Genomic DNA, 19,633 nt, shown 5'->3' with positions numbered 1-19,633 from the left:
ACATGTTGTTACAGTCTTTTGTCAGTGGTGGAAGAAGTTCTCAGATGAAGTAAAACTATGGTCTTAAAATACTCCATTACAAGTAAGAGAACTGAACTTAAAATGTTATTTGATTATATGAACAGAATAACAAAAAAACTTTTAAATGTATTAAATGTAAAACCTTTTTTTAAATGTGTAGTAAAGATGAAAAACAGGAAGTAGAAAACGTCTCATATAAAGTAAGGAAGAACCATTAGTCATGCTCATTGCTCACAATAACTTCCCAGTTTATTTTCTATTTGTTACAAACTGCTGTTTTGAAAATGTATTAATACTCGTGCTCAGGCATCAGTAATAAGGCTATAAGAAGTATGAAACATGAGCTGTTTAAATGACCATCGTTAACTGGCCATTACACAGAATGAGTACTTTTACTTTTGATGCCAAATTCTGTACTTTTACTTAACGGTAGGGTAGGTAAGAATGGAGAAACCAGCTCGAGTGCGCTAGAATTAGAAAATACGCTGCCGAAAATAATCTGCCCCTTCCTTCAGACTTCCTCACAGAGCCCCTCCTCCAACACACACGCGCGCATAGATATATATAAACACTATTGACTCACCCGCGCTGCTGGCCAATGGAGACCGACGTTGCCACATGGCCGCCATCTTGCTACAGGCAGTGCTCTCATTCATATCATTACTTTTTAAATAACCATAGCTTGCTCAATTTTCAACCAATTTTCAAACGGTTTGGTTTTTTATAAACATCAAAGATGTAGTTATGATACTGCATACTTATAATCATGGACTTTCTTATGAAAATAACATTAAGCAGATAAAGCAATAGCTATACACACAGAGAGGGAACAACAAGGTATTTATATTAAATATTTGCCGGTGTATATATTTCCATTTATGTTATTATATTGTTAATATTTAAAATAAATTATAAAATAAAAATATATTTATATTTTATATATAAAAATCGGTCTCATGTTACCACTCTGTAAGCCAAGAGTTGTTAATTTAGCAATGCCTTAGCTTGAAGAACAGGGACACAACTAATGACAATAGCATATGGTGGTATATTATTTAGATATTCACACCTTTATCAGAAGAACCAAACCAACATAAAATGAGCTCACAGACAGTAGGTCCTGGCCAGTTCTGTCTCATTTATCACAATTATTTTTGACATCAGATCTTCATATCGTCCTAGTTTTTGTTTTTAGTTTCTAGATTTGTAAAAAAATCCAGAACCTTTGAAATACGTTACCACTTCACAGCACGGTGTGCTGAGTTCTTGTAGTCGAAACAAACCCAAGAATAATATAAGCTGTACCCTGTGTCCTTTTGTAGTCCATTTCCTGTTGTTAGTCTTGCCTTACCCCGGCTGATACTTCACTAAATTCACTGTTTTAATTGTTCCCTATATTGCCCCTATGCCCTGTAAGGTGTCCTTGGGTGTTATGAAAGGCGGCTCCCCAAAATAAATGTATTATTATTAAGAAGAACAACTTGGTGTGGAGGGGATGTAGGAAGCAGGGGCAGGTGGGGAGAGATGGGGCTTCAAGGTTCAAGGTTATTTTGTTTTAAATGTGTCTTGGCGATAAAGACCAGCTGCACACAATAAAATACACAAAACCAATAAGACACACGGTGACACATGGCACACCAACAATCAATCATCGTCTAGCCTCAGCTTTGGTATTCTTTCACAACCATTGTATGGGTTTATTAGACACATTATTAGACGCGTACTTTTAAGAAATTGATCTTAATAGGCTTGTCCCCTTATAAGGGAAAAATATGTTTTGAGGCTCTGGACAAAAATGGCTATTTTGATTGTAAAGGTTGCCAACCCCTGGGTGTAGTTTCAATGTTTGCACATGTTTATTCAAGTGTATGAGTGACATAGAGCAAGTGAGATGGCCAGTGGTTCTGGGCTCTCCTAGTAACACCATCATAGACCTTCCTGGGTACCACCGAGATAAAGGATTTAATATGACAAGCCAAATGATGCTCTCATTTGTTAGTGATATTCCACATGCAAATAAGATAAGATGGTACTTTATTGATCCCAATTTGGGAAAACATCTTTTGTTACAGCAGCATAAGGAACAAGGAATTTTACAATACATTAGAAAAAAAGCAAGAAAAATAAAGAGGAAAATATACATGAGTTTGGAAGGATATTTTATATATATATTATACATAAATATAAGGCATATGGAATATTAATGTTAAATATTAAATATTGAACAGATTATATATGTGTAAAATGTACAACGTGGTTATATTCAAGAGAAACTATGGAGCAGAGTTATGGCACTGCGGAGCTGCAGCAGTCTGTTGAAGAAGGAGCTCCGTTGACTGTCCAGCTGCAGGTGGAGAGGGGGGGTGGGGTTATCTGTCTGTCCAGCTGCAGGTGGAGAGGGGGGTGGGGTTATCTGTCTGTCCAGCTGCAGGTGGAGAGGTGGGGTGGGGTTATCTGTCTGTCCAGCTGCAGGTGGAGAGGGGGGGTGGGGTTATCTGTCTGTCCAGCTGCAGGTGGAGAGGGGGGTGGAGTTATCTGTCTGTCCAGCTGCAGGTGGAGAGGGGGGGTGGGGTTATCTGTCTGTCCAGCTGCAGGTGGGGAGAGGGGGGGTGGGGTTATCTGTCTGTCCAGCTGCAGGTGGAGAGGGGGGGTGGAGTTATCTGTCTGTCCAGCTGCAGGTGGAGAGGGGGGGTGGGGTTATCTGTCTGTCCAGCTGCAGGTGGAGAGGGGGGGTGGGGTTATCTGACTGTCCAGCTGCAGGTGGAGAGGGGGGGTGGGGTCATCTGTCTGTCCAGCTGCAGGTGGAGAGGGGGGGTGGGGTTATCTGTCTGTCCAACTGCAGGTGGAGAGGGGGGTGGGGTTATCTGTCTGTCCAGCTGCAGGTGGAGAGGGGGGTGGGGTTATCTGTCTGTCCAGCTGCAGGTGGAGAGGGGGGTGGGGTTATCTGTCTGTCCAGCTGCAGGTGGAGAGGGGGGTGGGGTTATCTGTCTGTCCAGCTGCAGGTGGAGAGGTGGGGTGGGGTTATCTGTCTGTCCAGCTGCAGGTGGAGAGGGGGGGTGGGGTTATCTGTCTGTCCAGCTGCAGGTGGAGAGAGGGGGGGTGGGGTTATCTGTCTGTCCAGCTGCAGGTGGAGAGGGGGGGTGGAGTTATCTGTCTGTCCAGCTGCAGGTGGAGAGGGGGGGTGGAGTTATCTGTCTGTCCAGCTGCAGGTGGAGAGGGGGGGTGGGGTTATCTGACTGTCCAGCTGCAGGTGGAGAGGATGGGTGGGGTTATCTGACTGTCCAGCTGCAGGTGGAGAGGGGGGGTGGGGTCATCTGTCTGTCCAGCTGCAGGTGGAGAGGGGGGGTGGGGTTATCTGTCTGTCCAGCTGCAGGTGGAGAGGGGGGTGGAGTTATCTGTCTGTCCAGCTGCAGGTGGAGAGGGGGGGTGGGGTCATCTGTCTGTCCAGCTGCAGGTGGAGAGGGGGGGTGGGGTCATCTGTCTGTCCAGCTGCAGGTGGAGAGGGGGGGTGGAGTTATCTGTCTGTCCAGCTGCAGGTGGAGAGGGGGGGTGGGGTCATCTGTCTGTCCAGCTGCAGGTGGAGAGGGGGGGTGGAGTTATCTGTCTGTCCAGCTGCAGGTGGAGAGGGGGGTGGGGTTATCTGTCTGTCCAGCTGCAGGTGGAGAGTGGGGGTGGGGTTATCTGTCTGTCCAGCTGCAGGTGGAGAGGGGGGGTGGGGTCATCTGTCTGTCGAGCTGCAGGTGGAGAGGGGGGGTGGGGTTAACAGCCTGTCCAGCTGCAGGTGGAGAGAGGGGGGGTGGGGTTATCCTTGATGGACAACAGCCTGTTCAGTGTCCTCCTCTCCACCACAGCTTCAAAGGGGTCCAGCTTGATGCCGATGACAGACCCAGCTTTCCTGATCAGTTTATTGATCCTGCCAGTGTCACCGGCTCTGATGCTGCCCCCCCCCCCCCAGCAGAAGAAGAAGATCTCCAGCATCTTGCTGCACACGTGGAAGGATCTCAGCTTCCTCAGAAAATAGAGTCTGCTTATCCCCTTCTTGTGCACAGCGTCAGTGTCGATCCTCCAGCTCAGCCCGTTGTCTAAGTGCACTCCCAGGTATTTCTAGTCCTCCACAGCAGCCACATCCTCTCCCAGGAATGCACAGGGGCTGAGGAGACGTCCTCACCCTCCTGAAATCAATGACCGTCTCTCTGGTCTTGGCCACATTCAGAATACTCACAACATTAGGCTGAGGTTCATCTTCCGCTCTTCGTGAAGTGGTTGTGCTTCTTGTTGCTTCCGGCTAAAATAAACATCATCAAAGACATTTTGAGTGTTTAAAATGTGCTGTAATACACAACACATTATTTATTCCTAAACTTGCAGAAAGAAAAACTAAAGTGTGACATTTAATCACATATTTATATATCAATCTTAATCACCTTGAATTCTTGTTGGCCAATGATACACATACCCTTTGAAGATGAGCTGGGAAGTTGAATTCTGTTGGAACAACCCCATCTTTAAACCGGACAGTCTGCCCCGTCCTGTCAAAGTCCTCACTCCTGAAGTGATCACTGAGCAGTGTCCTGCCACAGGAAACCACTGCAACTTCCCACTTCAACTTCCCACTGCAACTTCCCACTGCAACTTCTCACTGCAACTTCCCACTGCAACTTCCCACTGCAACTTCCCACTGCAACTTCTCACTGCAACTTCCCACTTCAACTTCCCACTTCAACTTCCCACTGCAACTTCCCACTGCAACTTCTCACTGCAACTTCCCACTGCAACTTCCCAATGCAACTTCCCACTGCAACTTCCCACTGCAACTTCCCACTGCAACTTCTCACTGCAACTTCCCACTGCAACTTCCCACTGCCTCCTCCTCTCTCTGGTTTTGGGAAACCTTAAAAACATGAGAAAGGTAGCCAGATATATAAATTATTGTCAACATTGTCCTCCCTTCTTTCCTTTAACATTAAGGGTAAGGACAAAAATACACAACGAAATTATCATATGTTTGGGGTAATTGTATGTATGTATGTATGTATGTATGTATGTATGTATGTATGTATGTATGTATGTATGTAATGTATACTTTAAGAATAAGACAACCACACTAAGAGTTATAAAAAAGGTGTCCAAAAGGAGGATTAAATAATTGTGTAAAGAAATGGAAGCAACATATTCTAAAGAGGCTGGGTTAACATCAATCTTGCAATACTATTATCTCACATAGCCCCACTGATCCTGTGTAGCAGGACTTGTAATGTACATACATCCACTAAGTAATTAACGATTATCCTAATTATAGTCATAATATTGTCATATCTTACGCGTGAAAGGTGATTCCACGGGTTCTTGTTTGCAGACTGCGGTGAATAGAGCTGCACAAAAGTCCGGCATAGTCAGGTACTTCTGTGAACACAAAGCTAGCCATTTCCTGTATCATAATGTATCTAAAATGTTTTTAACAAGCCAAACCACTTGGAAGAAATCATGTGTAACTTAAGTTATGTTGAAAAGAAAGAGCAGTTCTGCCTCTCCCACTGGTGCAAAGTTGCTGGGTCAACTTTGTAAATACTAGGTCTCACTCACAGCCTCTTGTTATTAGCCAGCTAATAAATACAACCACGGCACATACACAAAGAAAAGCTGCAATTTCAACATGTTCAAGCATCCTGTATCATAGCCATGCTAATAATGTTTATAATAAACCAAACCGTTTGTAAATCAGTCAAGATTTCAGCGATTTAAGAGTATCTTTTTGCAGATCACTCACCTTACAACAGCTACCAGAGCGCGTACCAGAGTAGCTGTTGACTGTAGCAAGATGGCGGCCGGTGAGCTACGCTGAAAAATCTCCCATGAGCCATCTAGTGTTTATATATATCTATGCACGCACGCGCGCATGACCAATGAGGGCACGAGATAAGTTTGTGCACAGATGGAAGGCTGACAGGCAGGTAGGCCATCCAGTTACTTTAGCCGGGCCGGCTCAGATGATTGGTCGTGCTTTTTACAGCGCCACGGCTTCCACAGATGATATCTTTATGGATTTATTGTCAAAGCATTTCAGATATTCATTGCTATCAGGATGTTAAGAGCATTCCATGGAATATAACCAAAAGTGTTTCTGAAGTGAATTACCTACCCCACCTTTAAGCGACTTTCTGAATGAACATTTCTGAGTATTTTCCCAATTAATATTACCAATACCACTTTAGTAATGGATTGGATTGAACTTCTTCCACCACTGTGCGTAAGTTACCACCTCTCCTCAGGTTGTATTGTGTAGTTGTACTGCAGTCGTGTGTGTACTTTACCGGACTGTTAAACACCTGAACTTTTGAAAGAACATCGATAACATTCATCTGTTTGCAACTTATATATGTCATTATTATATATATATATATATATATATATATATCAATATTCCAATTACTTGTATTTTGACTATTTCTTTTATATTTTTATTTTATTTTATTTTATTTACTTGCACTATTTTTTCAGTTGTATTGTGTTGCACTGTAGGAGGAGCCTGTGACCTAATGATGTCATTGTCATAACTACACTGTAGCTACAGTATGCACACATGACAATAACAGCCTTGAATCCGTAGCTCTTGTTTTTCTGACCCTCGTGTCTCTGTTTCCTCAGAGTTGCCTCAGTCGGAGCACATCAGTGTTGCGGATGCTACGTGGTTAGCTCTTAACGTGGTGCCGGGGGGGGGGAATGCCTCCAACTCGCAGCCCATCGGAGTCACAAAGATCGCCAAATCAGTCATCGCTCCGCTGGCCGACCACAACATCTCCGTCTTCATGCTGTCCACCTACCAGACCGACTTCATCCTGGTGAGTGAGGACGATAGCACTCTGACCTGTACAATTAAAGAGGCCCTATTCTGCTTTTTGGGGGTTTTCCCCTTTCCTGTAGTGTGTTACGATACGATTCGATAATACTTTATTGGCCAGATCAAGTCTGAAATGCTCCTTGCATCACAGCAGCTCCATGTGTAACATCAACAGACAAATATCAAGACACGATACATGAAAAACAAACATTTAACATAACAGCAGGATCACTGAGAGAAAAGCTGCTCAAAGAGCCTTCAGCGTGCTTTTGATCTGGATCCAGCTCTGTGTTTGATCTGGATTCAGCTCTGTGTTTGATCTGGATCCAGCTCTGTGTTTGATCTGGATCCAGCTCTGTGTTTGATCTGGATTCAGCTCTGTGTTTGATCTGGATTCAGCTCTGTGTCTGATCTGGATTCAGCTCTGTGTTTGATCTGGATTCAGCTCTGTGTTTGATCTGGATTCAGCTCTGTGTTTGATCTGGATCCAGCTCTGTGTTTGATCTGGATTCAGCTCTGTGTTTGATCTGGATTCAGCTCTGTGTTTGATCTGGATTCAGCTCTGTGTTTGATCTGGATTCAGCTCTGTGTTTGATCTGGATTCAGCTCTGTGTTTGATCTGGATTCAGCTCTGTGTTTGATCTGGATTCAGCTCTGTGTTTGATCTGGATTCAGCTCTGTGTTTGATCTGGATTCAGCTCTGTGTTTGATCTGGATTCAGCTGTGTTTGATCTGGATTCAGCTCTGTGTTTGATCTGGATTCAGCTGTGTTTGATCTGGATTCAGCTCTGTGTTTGATCTGGATTCAGCTGTGTTTGATCTGGATTCAGCTCTGTGTTTGATCTGGATTCAGCTGTGTTTGATCTGGATTCAGCTCTGTGTTTGATCTGGATTCAGCTCTGTGTTTGATCTGGATTCAGCTCTGTGTTTGATCTGGATTCAGCTCTGTGTTTGATCTGGATTCAGCTCTGTGTTTGATCTGGATCCAGCTCTGTGTTTGATCTGGATTCAGCTCTGTGTTTGATCTGGATCCAGCTCTGTGTTTGATCTGGATTCAGCTCTGTGTTTGATCTGGATCCAGCTCTGTGTTTGATCTGGATTCAGCTCTGCGTTTGATCTGGATCCAGCTCTGTGTTCACTGAGAGGGTTGACTGGAGCACAGTCTGACTTGTTATATATGTTTTAGTGCATGTAAACGGTCTGCAAAGGCTAAAATCCAGTTTCTCTCCCACACACTTCCTGTAACATAACGCTCCATTTTATTTACATGTGTCCTGGCTTTTAGCTTACTCGCCTATTAATGTAAATAACAAGGCCGGGACTCGATTAAAAAAATGTATCTAATTAATTACAGGCTTTGTAATTAATGAATCGCATTTTTAATCACATATAAATATTTGACCAGAGAACAGTGAGAAGCAATTCTTTTCACATGGATTTTAGTATACCATTGAATAATGACTGAATACATAAGCTTAAGGATCAAAACATTGTTTATTTTTTTTTCAAGGTGGTGCTTAACAAAGACCAACAGAAAAGTGCAATTTTTGCCATAAAGTGTAGCAATAGCATATTAAATAACAATTACCCTACAGCCCTCCCATAAAAGGTATTATAACAAATATATATTGCTTTAATGTACCCAAGTATTCAACAAAGATGGCGTGAAGAAAACCTTTAAAAAATCAATCTAACTTTGATGTTAAAAGATGTTAAATGAAGAGAGTGTTTTTGTTCCCAGTATGCATGAAGAGTTGCTTTATTACTCTGCTCCTAAAACAAATGTCTCCGTGCACGGTGACAGGAGAAAGCAATAACGTTTGGATATACTGTCCCTCTTCCAGATCCACTTCCTTCTGACTTAGGGAGAAATCCTGTCTCTCATAGCGAGGCCGTCTGGCCACAGGGAGTGTTTTTTTATGGCCTTGCTTTGGTGGGAAAACAATGTCTGCTGAGCAGCTCCGGCGTGTTTATGAAAATGAAAAAAGATACCCTGTGTGGATGTTATAATCTGTTACGTAAAGAGGATCAGCGGCTCAGCCTCGGAGCTGGAATTCCAGGTATCATAACCCGGCTCTGCTTCCTGTCTCCTGTCTACACACAATCCTAATTGGTATATCAGATCAAAAGAGGTCTTTAAAAAAACACAAACCCACCTCCCATCTTCTCGCGGTCCTCGTCTCACGCTGCGTCGGGTTGCATTTCCAAATCTCTGCGCTGACCCAAACACAGCAGCTTAAGATCTGGGCTTCTCACTGTTAGCGTTACACCATTGTGTAAATCTATAAATGAGCCTACCATAAGAATATGAACATTGTCCCTAACCCTCACCATGTCCTAAACAGAGAATAAGAATATCAATAAAAACCCATAATTGAATACAATTATGATTTAAAATAGTAAGACTGAAGCCCTCTTTGGTGCACACGTCAATCCTCCATTCTTTTTTCAGATTCTTTAAAGAGTCCTCTCCTGCTGATGTTCAGGTGTATATCAGTATGTAGTGTCTCTACTTTAAAGAGTCCTCTCCTGCTGATGTTCAGGTGTATATCAGTGTGTAGTGTCTCTACTTTAAAGAGTCATCTCCTGCTGATGTTCAGGTGTATATCAGTATGTAGTGTCTCTACTTTAAAGAGTGCTCTCCTGCTGATGTTCAGGTGTATATCAGTATGTAGTGTCTCTACTTTAAAGAGTCCTCTCCTGCTGATGATCAGGTGTATATCAGTATGTAGTGTCTCTACTGGGACATGTCTCCATGCTTTAATGTTCAAAAAGCACCTGCAGCACCTCTTTTCACCCTCTGTCTGAAACCAGAGCCCAGTCTGCTCTGATTGGTTAGCTGGCCGGCTCTGTTGTGATTGGTCAATCACTCAGAGATGTCCCGCCTCTTAGTTTATCGCGTACAATGTGTTGGAGCGCTAGCCAATAGAAGCGTGAGTGTTAAATTGTTTGTTCAGGAAGTAAACAAAGGAGTCCAAAAAACCCAAAAAGCATTATCGGTCGCAGGAAAATGAAACCTGACCTAAATGTTGGATAAAGTCATTTTGACAGAGTCGGAGTATCATCTCTCACACACACACTTACACACAAACACCAATCCAATTGAGCTAATAGCTGTTGCCCTCTGTAAGGAAACACTGACTCTTTCTTTCAGCAGCTCTGGAGTTCACCTTTGTCTCAGAGACACCAATAAACTCTACATCATATTTCATATATAAATCTTAGTATGTTTGTGTTATGCTGAGGCATTTACTGTAACTCTAGAAATGATTAAACTTATGGTGGCAGTGGAATGTTTATATAATGGGCAAGTCATTTAAGCACAATTTTGTTATTACCTTTAAGGAAATAAATCACAGTTATATCTTTAAATAAGAAACATTATTTAATTTGGAATCTAAACCGGTTTTAAGGGAGACCTTGCCGAGATAGCTCAGCATTAGGTTACACAAACGATAAAATAAAACATGTTTCAAACTAGAGGCAGACCGATTAATGTCCTTTTTCAAATATGTATCTCTTGTAGTATTTCACTGAGCCAAAACCAGGGAAGGCTATTCAAATTGCTATTTCTTTTTTACTGTAAGTTAACACACTCTCAAAATACAATTTGTTGTTTATTATCCTTCAGGGTATATGCAGGAATCCTGAAGTCAAATGTAAAACCTTTTAAGACCCTTTCCATACATTTTAAGACCTCATCGCTACTTGGAGTTTTAACTGGTTACCTTGGCGACACACTTTACCTCACATTGACTATATACAGTATTGATTGTCCTTCCTCCTTATCTTCCAACCATTTGCGGTATTTTTGGAACTTTAATTATTTTTGGAACTTTAAGAATTTTTGGAACTATAAGTATTTTTGGAACTTTAAGTATTTGTTTGAATTTACGGTATTTTTGGAACTTTAAGTATTTTTGGAACTTTGAGTATTTGTTTGAATTTACGGTATTTTTGGAACTTTAAGTATTTTTGGAACTTTAAGAATTTTTGGAACTTTAAGTATTTTTAGAACTTTGGACCCTTTCCATACATTTTAAGACCTCATCTCCACTTTGAGTTTTAACCGGTTACCTTGGCGACACACTTTACCTCACATTGACTATATACAGTATTGATTGCCCTTCCTCCTTATCTTCCAACCATTTGGACGCAGACTTGCATTTCCCCATAACGATGTTGTTTAACAACCGGCGTAAACGGACCTTCGTGCTATCAAGCAGTGAGCGTGTGATGTCCTGTTCAGATGACGTCAAATCCAACGGGATGCCATAAATAAACTACACAGAATCACACTACACACCTACGCAATGATTACATTCAGGCAGACTGTAGAATACAACCTCTTTGGACCATTTATATACTTATTGAAAACAAGCTACAAAATGTAATACCTTGGAAAATGCCTTTAATACTTTTTAATAGCCTTAATTTTCGCTAAATTGATTTATCAACTTTTAATACTTTCTAAGACCCCGTGGACACCCTGTCCTTAGACATTTATTTAGTTGGAACCATTTTAAAATGGTCACTGCAGACAAGTGCAGAAAATCAGAGACTATATTAATATATAAGCAGTCAATTCCCATTTCTCTGGAGATGTCAAAAAGCTCTTTCTATTGAAATGTAGGAAGTCATTAACGATGACGCGGGGAGAAAGATCAGGAACACTAAGAAGTTAATGTCATCATAAAATAACTCTGTACAAATATATAAAAGTGGTTTGTTTATTTATTTTTTGTGTTATGTTTTTGTTTTGTTTGTTTTTCAATAACAAATATATTTCTTTAAGAAAAAAAATATATATATATATGTTAATAATTTAGTTTTTGGGAGAAGGGTGGGATTAAATAAGTGAAACGTCTTCCCACCCCTTTTCGGATGTGTAATTAAGTAGATCATTCGCTTATATATCATTTAGAATCAATAATAGTTTTGTTCATCAATTTAACCCTGCTTAAGTTTGTACAGTTTCATAATTCTCATGTTTCTTTTAATTATTATTGTAATTCTTTTGTATTATTGTCGAATATTGTACACATTCGAAATAAATCAAATCAAAGTGGGACTCCCTTTTGTAAGTTCCCTCAAACAAAGAAGCAGCTTTTCTACAATATGATTTGTTGACGTACTCACTTCTCCCTGTGTTTGTGTCCAGGTGCGGGAGCGGGACCTTCCTCTGGTGATGCACACGCTGTCTTCAGAGTTCACTCTGCTGCGGGTCGTCAACGGAGAGACGGTGGCGGTCCACGACCTGGGGGTCACCAACGGATTCGTAAAACCCAAACTCGGTAAGCTGTGGAAAAAAAAAAAATATACATTTATATTATTGTTTTGTAGAGAAGCAAGCTTTTAAAATATGGTGAAAATTAACATGGAAAAATGTTTGGTAAAGATGCTCATAAAAAGCTTTTGTTGGACTTATTTTAATTACATTTGTCTACCTTGGTGCACATCATCATCTGCACCATCATGCTTTCTGAGAGATTTTACTGAACATCATTTTCTAATATGTGTACACTCCGTAACCTAGATGAGAATGATATTTTCTGAGATATTTAGAATAGAATATGGAGGGATGAAACCCTCGTTAATGGTCACACATGCAGAGCGCACAGTGACATGTGTTCTCTGCTTTTAACCCATCCTAGCACCAGGAGTCTAGCACTAGGAGCAGTGGGCAGCTATTGTACAGCGCCCGGGGAGCAATGGGAGTGGGGGGGGAAGGGGGGTGTCCGGTGCCTTGCTTAAAGGCACCACGGCAGGGCAGGAGGTGAACTGGGACCTCTCCAAGTAGCAGTCCACAATCCATATTTTAGGTCTGTTCGGGGACTTGAACCGGCGACCCTACAGCTCCCAGTCCAAGCCCCTACGGACTGAGCCAAGTCCATAAATGGAAATCAAGAGGGAAAGCATTCATCTTGCTAAACACAAAACAACATTAGGCTCAACCTCCCTATTTGTATTATAATAATATTTTGTATACCATTTTTTTTTTAATGAATATTGAAATGTAACACTTTTAGGAGTTGAGTTTGATTAAGTCAATGCTTGTCCGAAGCACTTGAAAATGTAATACTGATTATTGCCATTTATACATTTTTATGAATGAGATGCTTCTTGGGTAAATTGCGGCCTGATTTGTGTTTATTTGTATTTATTTGATTTGTATTTTTCTCAGTGCCCCGCCCCATCATCCACCCGCTCTCCAGCCCCAGCAACATGTTCTGTGTGACGAGTCTGGACCCCGACACGCTGCCCTCTGTGGCCACGCTGCTCATGGACGTCATGTTCTACTCCTCAGGGTGAGAGACTGAAAGAAGACTTAGTGTGTGAAAGTATAGATTTATGGACATGTTATGGTTAGTTCATAGATGCGTTACTGACCAGTGTCAGGAAGTCGTCAAATGAAAGTTGTGACGAAAAAGATACGATAAGTTTAACATTATTTAACATATTCTCATATAGAGTGCCACGGTGACGCGTCCTAAAACCAGGAAGTAAACTTCTTCCGGTTCCTTCGTCAAAAACCAATGAGAGTTCTCCATAGGATTTAGGAAAATAGCTGGAAATAAGGTCTGAGGTTGAAACACATTTAAGAGACGGATCACGTTTTGTTCAGTCTGATAATCTCCACATGTCTACTCTACTTTTATCATTTTCTAATCATAAATCTAGTCGCCAGAAGCAAAATGCTAACGTTATGCTATAAAGGAACTACAGCAGGGTCTCTGCTTCAACGTCACACCAACTTAAGATCCATATTCAAACAAACAGATTCTAAATGGAACGAGTTGAAGCGTTTGTTTGAACAGTCTGCAGGAGGCAGGGACTTGCTTTCAAGCAGAACAGAAACTAACTTAGAGGAGTGTTTACGTGTTCGGCGTCATGACGTACAACGGCCTCCACGACTTCTGTAGTCCTATTCAGCCACTTGGTAACAACCATCGTTTTCCAGACACGTCCACTCTTCAGAAATCACCAGTGGGGTCACTGCTGATGGATTTAATGTAGAACAAAACGTGATCCGTCTCTTCAGTGTGTCTCAACCACAGACCTTAGTTCCAGATATTCTCCTAAACCCTTTGGAGAGATCCCATTGGCTCTGAGACGAGGGAACAGGAAGTGGTAAGATGCTAACTTACCTCCGGGTTTTAGGACGTGTCACTGTGGCACTCTATAGCAGCAGGTCCAATATGAGAGATCCCTGCTTTTCTTTGTCAATAACATTGTAAAGCTAGTTTGGAGTTTTCTGTTTCATAAACTAAACAACAAATAATCATTTGAAATAATCATCTGTAGATTAGATTTAGAGTTATTGTCCCCAGGGGGAAATACATTTTCACAACACTGTACACAGTCTACATACAATATATAAACAACAAACAATAACACAGACAACAACACATGGCAGTTACACTTAGCGAGGCCTGTTATTTGAGGCAGCAGGAACCAAGCCTTTCCCAAAGCGAGCCCTTTCATGTCTCAGTGTTCTGTACCTGTGACGTCCAGTTCTTTTGAGGACGCGATGCGTGAGACGGCCCTGTTGTTAAGTATCGTGAGGTTGGAAGTAGGGAGTCCAATTATCCTGGCAGCAGTGTTGGTGATGCGTGTGAGTTGTGTCCTGTTGGTGACAGTGAGCATATTGAAAAAGCAGGGGGAGCAGTACATGAGGAGGGGTTGGATTCAATAATAGTTACTTCACAATATTTATATATATATTTGGTATATATATTATACGGAGCCCCCGGGGGCCATTTCATCCATTTTGGTCAAACAAAAACAACATTTGAAGAGTTCACGTTTGGCTCGGTTAAGTTTCATAGACTTACATGTTATTTGAAATAAATGTACAAATAAATACAAGTTTCTACATTTCCTTTTAAATGTGTAGGAGAGTATTAGCATTAAGTTGCATAAAATGATCTTTTGAAAAAAGGCAAAAGGTCATAATCTGGCAAATAATTTAAAATACTTTATTAAAAAAAAACATTGATACTGAATAAGAAGAGGGTTTATGTGATGCTACACGTTGGTTGTTAACTCAATCATAACATTTCACTTAAAAACAGTTGTTTGAGTAATGTTTTTCTTGACTTTTTGACAAACTTCCCGACCAAAAGGCTCCTTAGAGACACTCTGGACAACTTTGATTTTTAAAATAATAGTTATTTTAATTGTACTTAGGTAAAGCGTGTGTGTAAGAGCCATTATGCAATGAGAGTTTTCAGTCTGTGGCTTTAAGTATGGTTTTATTGTCCTGTCCGTTTAGTTTTTTATATATATATATTTATTGATGTACAGCACTTTGGATAACTCTGTTGTGCTATAGAAATAAAGTTGGATTGGATTATGTGTGAGATAACTAGTTAACTCTTTTCTTTGTGTCCCTCTCTGAAGGCCAAAGGAGCCCGAAGACTCGAACCACATCCGCTTCTTCTCCTTCTCCCTGATCGAGGGCTACATCTCTCTGGTCATGGACGAGCAGACCACTCAAAGGTTTGAAAGCAGAACACATTATTAATATTAGCTTCAAACTCTCACCATGTTTTTCTTAAGTTTATATTTGTTTCTTTGCAGCATGTAGGTCAGCCTTGTCCCCATGTTTATGTAAGACTTAGTGTGCTGCCTCACAGAAATAGGTCACCCATTTTACTCCACTTTACAATGGCTCTCTTATTCACTTCAACTCAATCCACCTGCTGATTTTCATCTGCTGGTTAATAGTTAGCCCCACGCTTATTAACTGTGTCATTTGTTAACCAGAGCAAAACAAAGAAGGGCTTTAAAGTAGAGACAGGCAAAACAAGATAAGGATAGGAATTCCCCAAAATCGATGTTATATAATATATATTTTCTGTTTAATGAATGAAATACATGTTGTTTTTGTCCTCTGATTTTTCCTCCACTTCCTGTGTTCTTTTGAAAAGAAAATATAAAGAAAATATTGAATTCAAAAAAAAAATATCAAAAAAAAAAAGGCACAACCAGTTACTAGATAGATGTTTTTATTTTAATATTTATAAGGTAGTGTCATAATAATAATTATAATAATAATGCTGATTTTAAAGGTTCTATGTCATGGCCATTTCTACTGATCATATTTCCATTGTTGAGGTCTACTAGAATAGATTTATATTGTGCAATGTTCCAAACTCACATTGGTTTCTCACAGCATCTCTGTATAGTATGTGTATTCACTCTCTGTCCTAAACGCCTGGTTGGAGCTCCCTGCCCCCCCCCTCCCTATGAGCCCACTCTGTTCAGATGAGTCCAACACCGTTACAGCGGAACATCAGTGATTATGTGTTACAATGGCGTTTATTAGCAACCAGTAACACCAGTGACGACAAACAGATGAGAATGCTGCGTGGGGTCTGGGTGCAGTGTTGGCGGGACGTTGCGGGGCTCGCTGCTCCGCCCTTTGAGACTCGAGGAGCGGACAGTGGGAGCTGGATTACTGGTGTTGTTTCCTGGTTGCTGCGTGGGGTCTGCAAGACAGCGAGACACAGCTGATCTCATGAGGCCTGAGCACACATACACTCACAGCCAGGCTGATCGCGACACACTCACAGCCTGAGAAAAGGTGTGTGTGTGTGTGTGTGTGTGTGTGTGTGTGTGTGTGTGTGTGTGTGTGTGTGTGTGTGTGTGTGTGTGTGTGTGTGTGTGTGTGTGTGTGTGTGTGTGTGTGTGTGTGTGTGTGTGTGTGTGTGTGTGTGTGTGTGTGTGTGTGTGTGTGTGTGTGTGTGTGTGTGTGTGTGTGTGTGTGTGTGTGTGTGTGTGTGTGTGTGTGTGTGTGTGTGTGTGTGTGTGTGTGTGTGTGTGGCGCGCCACTGATTGGTCCATTTGGTCATCGTTACGTCACTTAGACCAGGAAAAGAGAAATGTCCAACGAGGCGTTCTGGGGCAGCATAGACAGGTCTTCTCTGTGTTAGAGGTTTACTCCCTACAGGGTGTACTTTGAGGGTTTTTGACTCTGCAGACCGTTCACATGCAGAAAAACCTTCATAACACACAAGGGGACGGGTGAGAACCGGAAAAGCATGACATGGGACCTTTAAGTCTTATTTAATAATTGTTTTTCTCATTGTTCTCTTCAAGGTTTCCAAACAATGTCCTCTTCACCAGTGCTTCTGGGGAGCTCTGGAAAATGGTGCGCATCGGTGGGCAACCTTTAGGATTCGGTGAGTTTTATATGTGAAATTTTTATTTTTTTATTTTCTATCCAATGTTTTTCACCTCCAAAAAAATACTGAGGTAAAAAAAACACGGATTTACGTAACAAGTTAAAATATTGGAAAGGTGAGGTTGTTGATTGCTTTTTTTTATGTTGAGAACCACTGCTTTACGGTCTCTGTCTCTATTAACTGTTCACACTTGTAACTTTTAATAATCAGAAATATGGCAAATGATTGTTTTCCTACAGATGAGTGCGGCATCGTGGCTCAAATATCTGAACCTCTGGCAACGGCTGACATTCCTGCTTACTACATAAGTACCTTCAAGTTCGACCACGCCCTGGTAAGAGATTCACTCTCAATGCAGTGAATGTAATCAATACTGTGTATCTCCTGTGGAGCTGCATCAAGTACATTAACCTATAAGTAGAGAGAGAGACAATACATATTTGACAACAACTTAATTGTTTTTTCAGCAATATGTCAACCTTTGGATGGTTTTAGGTTCTGAAATGTTAGGATTTGGTGGTTTTTGTTGTCTTACACTATAAGAAATATAATCTTTTTGGATTGTGGCATTGATTTTTAGAAAGGTTTAGAGGTTTACTGAGTACAAGTAATACTGACTTTTAAAAACAACTTAAATTGCTCAGGGTTAAGAACACTTTTGCAAAATCTGTGTGACATTAACATTCGAGGAACTAGGTCAATAAAAAAAAAAAAAAGTATCTTAATTAATAAAATGTCAACGTCAGAAAACATTTATTCATAAAATCATACTCCCAATTTTCGAGCGATTCTTTTATATTACTTAAAAGATTTTAATACCAATATAACCTTAAATTAAATGTATTATTTCAATGAATTTAAGACTTTTTAAATATCCTGGGACCTCTGGATTATCATTAGTTGTAGACCTGAAGTTAAAGGGGACCTATCATGCGAAATGCACTTTTTGATGTCTTTTATACATAAAGATGTGTCCCCGGTGTGTCGGTGAACTCACGCAGTGTCAGAAAATAAAACCGTCTCTCTTTTCCTCCGTACCCAAATCTCTAAAAACGGGGGAACAACGGAGCTGATCCAGATTTGCGTCCGATATGACGTAATATCTGAAATGTGGACCCACGGGCCAATCAGAAACGTTGCTATCAGAAACAATGCCCGACTGTTCTGGACGTAATATGGTCGGTGTTTACATTAGCATCGCTAACACTCAGAGCTAACCTGTGCTGGAGAGCATGTGTGTGAAGAAGCAGGAAGTAAAAAGGAACTCACCTTGTGGTATAACCGGCAAGAGAGAAAGCCTTTGAGCTCCATACTGTTTCAGAAATGATCCTTGATAATCCATGATTTTAGAGTTTAGAGTAGACAGTAGCTGCCGGGTCCCGCATGAGCTCAGCCCCCTGCTTTTTTTTGGTTATCAATTTTTATTATTTTTTTTAAAGCTTTATACCCCAAACAGCACTTTTGAAACAGGAAGTGAAATAGAGGGATATGAGGCATGGCTAGACTGGGTGATCTGTTTGTTATTTTGAGCAAAACACTTCATAGACATGTGTTTTATATATCTGAGACCTATGCTATAGCCTAAAAATAGCATGATAGGTGACCTTTAAATTCTGTATGATTGCTATTTTGATAAATAATTCATTAATCTTTCACGCAGAACTAGTGAAGCTTTTTCAAAAGTTCTCTGATTTCATGCATTTTGCTTTAAAATATCATATGAACTACATCATTTTGGCTATTTGTTCGACACAAAACCATAACAATAAACTTGGTGTGTGTTCCAGGTTCCTGAAGAGAACATCCAGAGTGTGATTGGAGCTCTGCGGACCAAGAGCACGGCACAGTGAAGGAAAACAGTGGAAGTTTAAAAAAAAAAAAAAAAAAAAAATGATTTCAAGTCATTTCGTTCAAACGTTTATCCATAAAGTGCCCGGAGCTGATCTGCTGTGGATCGGCTCCGAAAAGGAAGGAACCGGAAGCACGGGACGGTGTTAGAGATGACTTTTGGTACTCGGCCATTTTCTTTAAACCCCCTCCTCCTGGCACAGGAAACACTCCCTTTAGTTTACCAGACTGAACATTTCTCTCTCTCTGAAGCTGCTTCTTCATGAGCGCCATACTGTATTAGTTACTCTCGTGGGAAAATGACGAATAATGTACTCTCAAAAAAAGCAAAAGGAATATTTGATCTTCTATCAAAGCTCTCAATATTTCTAAGGTCATTTCTCAGTGCCATGATGTTTGAATGCCTAAACAGATGCCTTTGTCAGAATATTTTACATGTGTGCAATTGTAGGAGACATTTTTCTGACCGATGACACAGCGCCTGGTTTAGAAATACGGTGTGTTTTGTTGCTTTTAGTAGCTTTTAATTACAGCGAAGATCTTACTGATGGAGTCCCTTGTTTAAATTTAAATTCTGGGTTTGCTGGAGCATGAAGTGAGTCCAAGGCCTTTATGAGGAAATTATAATTTAAGCATTTTTAATGTGCAGTCACACTGTGAGCAACCTGGTTGATGTGTCACTCAAAATTAGCAGATTGTTTCCCCATATTTAAATAAAAAAACACAACTTTTTATA

At 41.0% G+C, this 19,633-nt stretch overlaps 2 protein-coding genes across 3 annotated transcripts in view; both read left to right on the top strand.

Annotated features, from left to right (window-relative positions):
* Window positions 1–19,009, top strand: part of castor2 (cytosolic arginine sensor for mTORC1 subunit 2) — a 28,778-nt gene extending 9,769 nt beyond the window's left edge. The window contains exons 3-9 of the mRNA XM_079648722.1: window positions 6,667–6,860; window positions 12,021–12,153; window positions 13,044–13,167; window positions 15,263–15,361; window positions 16,964–17,046; window positions 17,289–17,383; window positions 18,837–19,009. Coding sequence (XP_079504848.1) covers window positions 6,667–6,860; window positions 12,021–12,153; window positions 13,044–13,167; window positions 15,263–15,361; window positions 16,964–17,046; window positions 17,289–17,383; window positions 18,837–18,899 — 791 coding nt within the window. The 3' untranslated portion in view covers window positions 18,900–19,009. The remainder of the gene's footprint in view (window positions 1–6,666; window positions 6,861–12,020; window positions 12,154–13,043; window positions 13,168–15,262; window positions 15,362–16,963; window positions 17,047–17,288; window positions 17,384–18,836) is intronic.
* On the top strand, window positions 1,356–3,964 carry LOC307018482 (uncharacterized protein). Of its 2 annotated transcripts, XM_079648721.1 has the most exons (4): window positions 1,356–2,615; window positions 2,659–2,781; window positions 2,904–3,105; window positions 3,313–3,964. In XM_079648721.1, exons 1-4 carry the CDS (start codon window positions 2,297–2,299, stop codon window positions 3,782–3,784), a joined length of 1,116 nt encoding a protein of 371 aa, XP_079504847.1. In that variant the 5' UTR covers window positions 1,356–2,296; the 3' UTR covers window positions 3,785–3,964. The 2 variants fall into 2 exon arrangements, with proteins under 2 accessions (XP_079504847.1, XP_079504846.1); XM_079648720.1 differs by having other exon boundaries at window positions 2,659–3,105.
* Window positions 19,010–19,633: the final 624 nt, after the last annotated feature.

Source organism: Notothenia rossii (genome assembly GCF_949606895.1).
Source record: "Notothenia rossii genome assembly, chromosome: 9".
NCBI lineage: Eukaryota > Metazoa > Chordata > Actinopteri > Perciformes > Nototheniidae > Notothenia > Notothenia rossii.
Note: the sequence above shows the minus strand (reverse complement) of the source record. Positions and strands in the feature narration are given on the sequence as shown.

Bases quoted from the DNA above. Each gene is read 5' to 3' on its own strand.
- LOC307018482 (XM_079648720.1), top strand. From the start codon at position 2,297: ATGGAGCAGAGTTATGGCACTGCGGAGCTGCAGCAGTCTGTTGAAGAA. The intron at 2,616-2,658 runs GTGGGGAGAGGG...GTCCAGCTGCAG, and splicing joins ATCTGTCTGTCCAGCTGCAG to GTGGAGAGGGGGGGTGGAGT. The intron at 3,106-3,312 runs GTGGAGAGAGGG...GTCCAGCTGCAG, and splicing joins ATCTGTCTGTCCAGCTGCAG to GTGGAGAGGGGGGGTGGGGT.